Below are 6,476 nucleotides of genomic sequence, written 5' to 3'. Positions count from 1 at the left end.
AACAAAATAAAACAGCTATGACAAAAACAGATCCATGTGGTTTCTGTCTTTAGTGTGTGGCTGTCCCTCATTCTTTGTACTCCCCCCACCAAATCCTTCATGCAAGCCAGGTCAGCTCATACCTGGAGAAATGCATACAAAGGATTTTAGATTGCGATTGCCTGTTTTCTGGTCAAAATTAAGGCTCCCAATATTACCTGGAGAGCTAGAGATTGGGTAATGCATTAGTTTAGGAAAAAAATATGACCAACTACTTTCATTAAGACCCCATAGCAGTTTGATTTACTCATACAATTCTATGTTGGCTGTATCTACAGTCAAAGGAATCACTGTGGACCCTTGTTAAACAAAGAATTCCATACCCCAACCTACAATGCAACCAGGAGAGGAAGCTGGGAATCTAACAGTTTTTATCAACTTGTTTGATCCTAGCATTCAAACAAGTTAGAGCAATCTTCTTAAACTTGAATGTGTATAAAGTTATCCTGGGTTCTTGAAACAAAAGCAGATTCTGATCCAATTGGTTGGGGGTGGGGTGGAGGGGGCCTGAGACTGCAGTTTTAACAAGTCCTAAGGTGATACTGCTGCTGCTGAGGACACTTTTAAGTAGCAAGGATGGGGAGAGTGTACCTCATGTGGCTTGAGTGTAAATCAGTACGTGCCGTAACATTTGCCTTCTGCATCTGTGGATTCTCTACCAGGGGCCTCTTCCCTACCTTGATGCTGCCCATTTCTCATTTTTCACTGATTATATCTCTAAAAGCTGGAGTCATCAGTTAACATAAGGCATCTACTCGTCTCCACTTAGTTCATAAAAACTTCACAGAGATAAAAAGTCTGAAATAAACAGAAATGGACACCACAAATTAACTTACATAATAGGTTTATACTTGACATAGTACTTCTCACCATGGAGATGTTACTCAGTTAATATAAACATTTTTTGTTTTTGTTAAACAATAGATCTCTTCTCCATTTCAATGTCAATATAAAGTATTTTTTTTTACATTAACTCTCTCCATTTCAATGTTAGATACATTGAATACATTTTCTGAACTTTTTCCCACACAGAGATAAGTGTTAATTTCTGACCAACTGTATTTAATGTCTAGGTACAGTACTAACTTGGGAGATAACAGAACAAAAATCCAATAAAAATATGGAGAAAAAATTCCTCAGTGATGCAAGAGGCAGTGATTATAACTGAACAGTGGCAATTTCCTAGGATTCTGGGCAAGAGTTTCCTTCTTCCTACTGAGAATTCTGAAACTATGAAATATTACTTATGCAAATTTCAGCAAATGCAAATTACAGATGGCATTTTTCAGTGCATTATCTGTTGTGACAAAAACATGTTGTTTTCCCTTAAACAGAGTATATCAATTTGTTCCTTTTTATAGGAAAATAACCAATAATATGAAACTTCTCTATTAACTGTTTCTTGGGAACTTTCAGACACCAAAGCTCAGTTCTGAAACTCAATAGCACAAAGGTTTTCAGAGGAAGGTTTGATTCAGGAGGCCCTTCAAAGTCACATCTGTCCATTTCTTTTTCGTGCATACACCCCCAAACAAGCACAAATGCCTGTAATGCTGAGAATCACACCTAACAAGAGAGCAATTGCATCTCCGGCTTCTACTGCTTCAACAACAGGCAGCACCAAAAGCAATGAAAAGAGGACTAGGAACAACTGTGTTGAAACTGAGATCATGATGTGGCTGGTTCTTGAAGGATGAAGATCTCTATAAATTAAAACATGGAAAAAAAAAGGAATCATTAAAAATTCCAACCTTTTCAAATGACAATATGAATACATGATAAGTAACAGTTCATGCAACCTTGTCAATTAGGGACTATAAATTATATTCAGACTCATTTTATGGTGAAAGAACCTTTGGGAAGTAAATGGTAATTAAAGATAGTCATTTGAGGCTAATCTCCCTTTCCCATGATAGTTTCCTGACCCCAGCGATTTTTCCACACTGTATAACGCTAACACTGTGGACATCAACAAAACAGATATCGAACAGTAGAACGTAAGAAAGATAGTTGATGATGCACCAGACATTAACTTGGAAATTGTCCTATGAGTGAAAATTATATTTTCTTAGGATCTCTCCCAACCGGGAAATGCAGACAAATCTAGCAAAGTCAAACAACATATAGCTGTGAAGTGGTGGGGAAATAGTAAGACTTACCAAAGAAGGCGGTACTGAATTCTATCTGACTCCCTTCCAGCAGCTCCGGATGCTGAGGCTAAGAGATTCCACGTGACAGCGCCTACTATCAGAGGGGCGTAGCAGGATTTAAAAATTACACATTATTAATTATTATTATTTTAAAGAGGCACCCAGAGTCAGCGCAGAGCGGGAAGGTTGTACAGAAGGGAGAAGAATGGGTAAAAACTAAAGACAGTTTGTTCAAACGGGAACTAGATTTAAAAGTTGGTTAGTTCTCCTATGAAGAAAAAGCTTAAAAAAAAAAGAAAAAGACAACCGAAAACCAAGTTCGTTCCAGGACTTGAAAGTAAGACTTTAAAAACAATCCCTGCTTTGGCCCGGCAAGCTGCAAATTTGCCCCGTTTGACAAATATACTGGGCAAGCTAAGGAGCCTTCGGAGACAAGCTCGTACATTACCTTCAGGGAAGCAGCCATTACAGAAATGGTGAGCAGGGCGGAGTCTCCAAACTACATTTCCCACAACCCCCGGTGCCCACAACTCCCAGGGTTCTCCGGCGCGCTTCCAAGTAACTTGCTGAGGGATGACGGTCGCGCTGTACCAGTGGCGCGGAGGGGCGAGCTCCAGGGTTTCCTCACGTGGCCAAGCCTGTTACTGGTAAAGTGGTGTAGTGTATTTGTACGGAAGCTCACTGAAAAAAAAAAAAAAGGTCAAAAAATGACAGCAAGTGTTTTTCTTTTATTTTTTTAATGGTGTTAAAGGTTTCAAGACACAAGAATTTTTGTCCTTTGACTGAAATGCATGCACCTCAGTCTGAAGAGATCATCGTAACAAAGCCATCTTTCAGATACATTTAAACTAGCGACTTCTAACATTTTTGAAGGAGGGAATCCTTTGACACCATCTTTTAAATGTCTTATGACATTTGTTAATTCTTTTTAAGCAGTGGGGGGAAATATTAATAAGAGGTTTTGAAAAGTGTTTAATACGTTTGTAGGGAAAAACAGGAAGTTTAAGGAAAAACAAGTCAACATTCTTAAGATCTTGGATTCAGGTTCTAGAGTTCTGAGTTTCCCCATTCCGGAGTACAGTGTATGGTACACTTTAGAGACTTCTCACTCGTGTTTGTGATACCCACCCTAAATATCCCCAAATATGGAAAGTTGTAAATTATTACTTTTAAGTCATAAGGATAAATTATTTGCATAAGAACCCTTCCTGAAAGGCTTTCTTGCAATCTAGTCTATGAAATCCTTAGAGAACCTTTCTAGTCATCCAGTCTTCTGAACGCTCCTTTACTGACTAGAAATTTTATTTGGCACCCAGGAAATTATCAGTTATTAATGATGTGTCTTAGTCCCTCTGATTCAGTCTCCCAGACACAGAAGGTATATTTCAGTTCGGTGCCTGTAATTGGCATGTAATTTTATTTTTTTTAGTATGGGTCATCTTTTTTTCTTACACTTTACTAATCTCTGGACTGACAGCAAAGCTTTATATTGCTAGCTTCTAACCACATACAGCAGGTACTCAGAAATGTTGGTTGATAATTGAATAAATAATTGTGCCATCTGGATTCCATGAGAGACAGAGCAGTGTCAAATAAACCAAAGCAAGGTGTCTTGCAAATTGGAAGTCTGTGAATAATTACGCAATAAAGTCAGCATTGCTTCTCTAAATTTTATTTTTTAAAAAAACTTGACTAGTTTAACAAATTCTCTCTTTGACTTATTTGCCTTGAGCCCCTTCTGCTGCTGCTGCTAAGTCGCTTCAGTTGTGTCCGACTCTGTGCGACCCCATAGACGGCAGCCCACCAGGCTCCGCCATCCCTGGGATTCTCCAGGCAAGAACACTGGAGTGGGTTGCCATTTCCTTCTCCAATGCAGGAAAGTGAAAAGTGAAAGGGAAGTCGCTCAGTCGTGTCCGACTCTTGGCAACCCCATGGACTGCAGCCCACCAGGCTCCTCTGTCCATGGGGTTTTCCAGGCAAGAGTACTGGAGTGGGGTGCCATTGCCTTCTCCCAGTTTTGTACTTTTCTAATCAGTTATATTTGAAATAGGAGCTATTTTAAAATATTCTCTAGCATTCTAATGTGAACAATTTGGGGATTTAATTTTTCCATATATGTTTATTCAGTTAGCTGAGGTCAGCAGAGACCACAACAAATTTAGTATTATTGCAGACTTGTTTCTAGGTGTGTCATCATTGAAAATTATGGACTAATTTTAACTTTGAAGAGTCTGTAGGTGGTAAAATGCTTTTTCTTTAAAGCATGTTAAGAGATCACTTGGCCTATCTGAAAAAGAGTGGCAGAAGTTTGTGCAGGGATGTTTTGGACCCGTGTAGTTTCAAAATAAAATTGGTTAACTTTTTTAACCAGCATCTCCCCTAATCAGGCAATTTAACAAAGGTGTTGCTATATATGCTTTTGTCTGCCTCCAGTTCAGTTCAGTTCAGTCGCTCAGTCGTGTCTGACTCTTTGAGACCCCATGAATTGCAGCACGCTAGGCCTCCCTGTCCAACACCAACTCCCGGAGTTCACTCAGACTCATGTCCATCGAGTCAGTGATGCCATCCAGCCATCTCATCCTCTGTCATCCCCTTCTCCTCCTGCCCCCAATCCTTCCCACCATCAGAGTTTTTTCCAATGAGTCAACTCTTCGCATGAGGTGGCCAAAGTACTGGAGTTTCAGCTTTAGCATCATTCCTTCCGAAGAAATCCCAAGGTTGATCTCCTTCAGAATGGACTGGTTGGATCTCCTTGCAGTCCAAGAGACTCTTTTCCAAGTAGAATGGTATCCTAGTTCTCAGTTTTCTTTTCTTACTCCCCTAACTAGTGGTTTTAAAATAAATCAGATCATTTATTCCTCGCCTAAAGTTCTCCAGTTCCATCACAACAAGCATAAGTCCACACTCATTATTAAGACTCCACAATATGCCCTACATATTTTGGCCTCTACCTGCCTTTCTAACATCAGCGTACAAGTCACTCATTCTTTCATGCTTATTCCAGTCTAATCTTTTTGCTGTTTCTTAAACATGCCAATTTTGTGGTTTTATTGATTCGCATTTTTATTGAGTCAAATTTTGTTGATTAATGTTTAGCCGCTTTTATACTATTCATAGTAGAAACTACCTTATAAGTAAGAAGTCTGCTTTTGGGCTAAACTGTGAAGGTATTTAGAGATTATTTTGAGTCTTCACTCAAAATTTAGGTTTTACATATTTTCTCTATCATATTAATAGCAAAACTTTATGTCTACATATATATAAGACACAGGATGGTAAAACGCTTTTTCTAAAGCATTTCTAAAACAGAAGCATATTTTGTTAGGAACCTGTCTATAATGGTCCCTATTTATTCCTCTGTCCATTTGGTGCACAATTGGTAAGTCCACCTGGATGGTGTATTTTTTCCTTAGTGATACCTGAATGGTTTCTTTTAAGTACTTTTTATTGCTGGACGAGTAGTGTTGGCATTTTTGGTGAGTTAGTGCTTTGTTGTGCTGACATTATATTGGAAGATGTTTAGCATCTCTAGCCTGTGCCTGCTCAGTGCAAACAGAATTGCCCAATCATGAAGAGAATCAACTGCCCTCACTATTGCCAGACAGTCTTTGATGAGATACTGTTCCTAGTTGAGAACTACTCAAGTTTTCATCAAGAAAATAAGAGGAGTAGTTGAAAACAGAATGAAACAGTTTACACACATACACCACACCCCCCCAACTGCAGTGCTCTAATGTTTTAGATCCTTTCTCCCTTGGTTATGCTGATTTTGTTGTTATCTGTTGATTTCCTTTGGGTCCTACCAGCATCTCTTCCAGATAGGTTTCCTTGATCACTGTCTTATAAAAGCACTGATAAGCAAATTGAGATGAGATTTCTGCTTCTGTTTCTGTTACTCAGTCTTTAAGCTGTGGAGATGTGCTGTGATGTAGTATATGGAATATTAGCTTTTCCTCTGGCTGATTTCATGGATTTGAGTAGTTACTTAATCCCTCTGAAACTTACTTTACTTTTATAAACTATGCTTTGTGAGAATTAAGTGTAATGTTTCTAATGTGACCAAAAAGATACCAGAGCTCAGTACGTACCAATTCTCTCTTATTTGTATTTCTGTTCCCCTAGTTGCTGGTTGGGAGTTAGGGTCTCTGGGATTAGGCCACTTGGTTAGAATTCTGGGTCTACTGCTTGTTAAATGTATGACAATAGATAGTAAGCATTTGTAAAACTCAGCTTGTCCTTCTATAAAATGGGATACAGTAGTACGTACTTCATATGTATATTATGAGG

The 6,476-nt window shown here is 38.8% G+C and overlaps 1 protein-coding gene across 2 annotated transcripts; it reads right to left on the bottom strand.

Annotated features, from left to right (window-relative positions):
- Positions 1-254: 254 nt before the first annotated feature.
- On the bottom strand, positions 255-2,729 carry SMIM30 (small integral membrane protein 30). 2 transcript variants are annotated; one of them, XR_005724394.1, is made up of 3 exons: positions 2,638-2,725; positions 2,199-2,280; positions 255-1,742 (listed from the first exon to the last, which is right to left on the bottom strand). XR_005724394.1 is itself a non-coding variant. In XM_040260151.1 (3 exons), exon 3 carries the CDS (start codon positions 1,709-1,711, stop codon positions 1,532-1,534), a length of 180 nt encoding a protein of 59 aa, XP_040116085.1. In that variant the 5' UTR covers positions 1,712-1,742; positions 2,199-2,283; positions 2,638-2,729; the 3' UTR covers positions 255-1,531. The 2 variants fall into 2 exon arrangements, 1 of the variants encoding a protein (XP_040116085.1); XM_040260151.1 differs by having other exon boundaries at positions 2,199-2,283; positions 2,638-2,729.
- Between the last annotated feature and the right edge of the window lie 3,747 nt (positions 2,730-6,476).

The sequence above is a fragment of the Oryx dammah genome, unplaced genomic scaffold (assembly GCF_014754425.2).
Source record: "Oryx dammah isolate SB20612 unplaced genomic scaffold, SCBI_Odam_1.1 HiC_scaffold_18, whole genome shotgun sequence".
Classification (NCBI taxonomy): domain Eukaryota; kingdom Metazoa; phylum Chordata; class Mammalia; order Artiodactyla; family Bovidae; genus Oryx; species Oryx dammah.
Note: the sequence above shows the minus strand (reverse complement) of the source record. Positions and strands in the feature narration are given on the sequence as shown.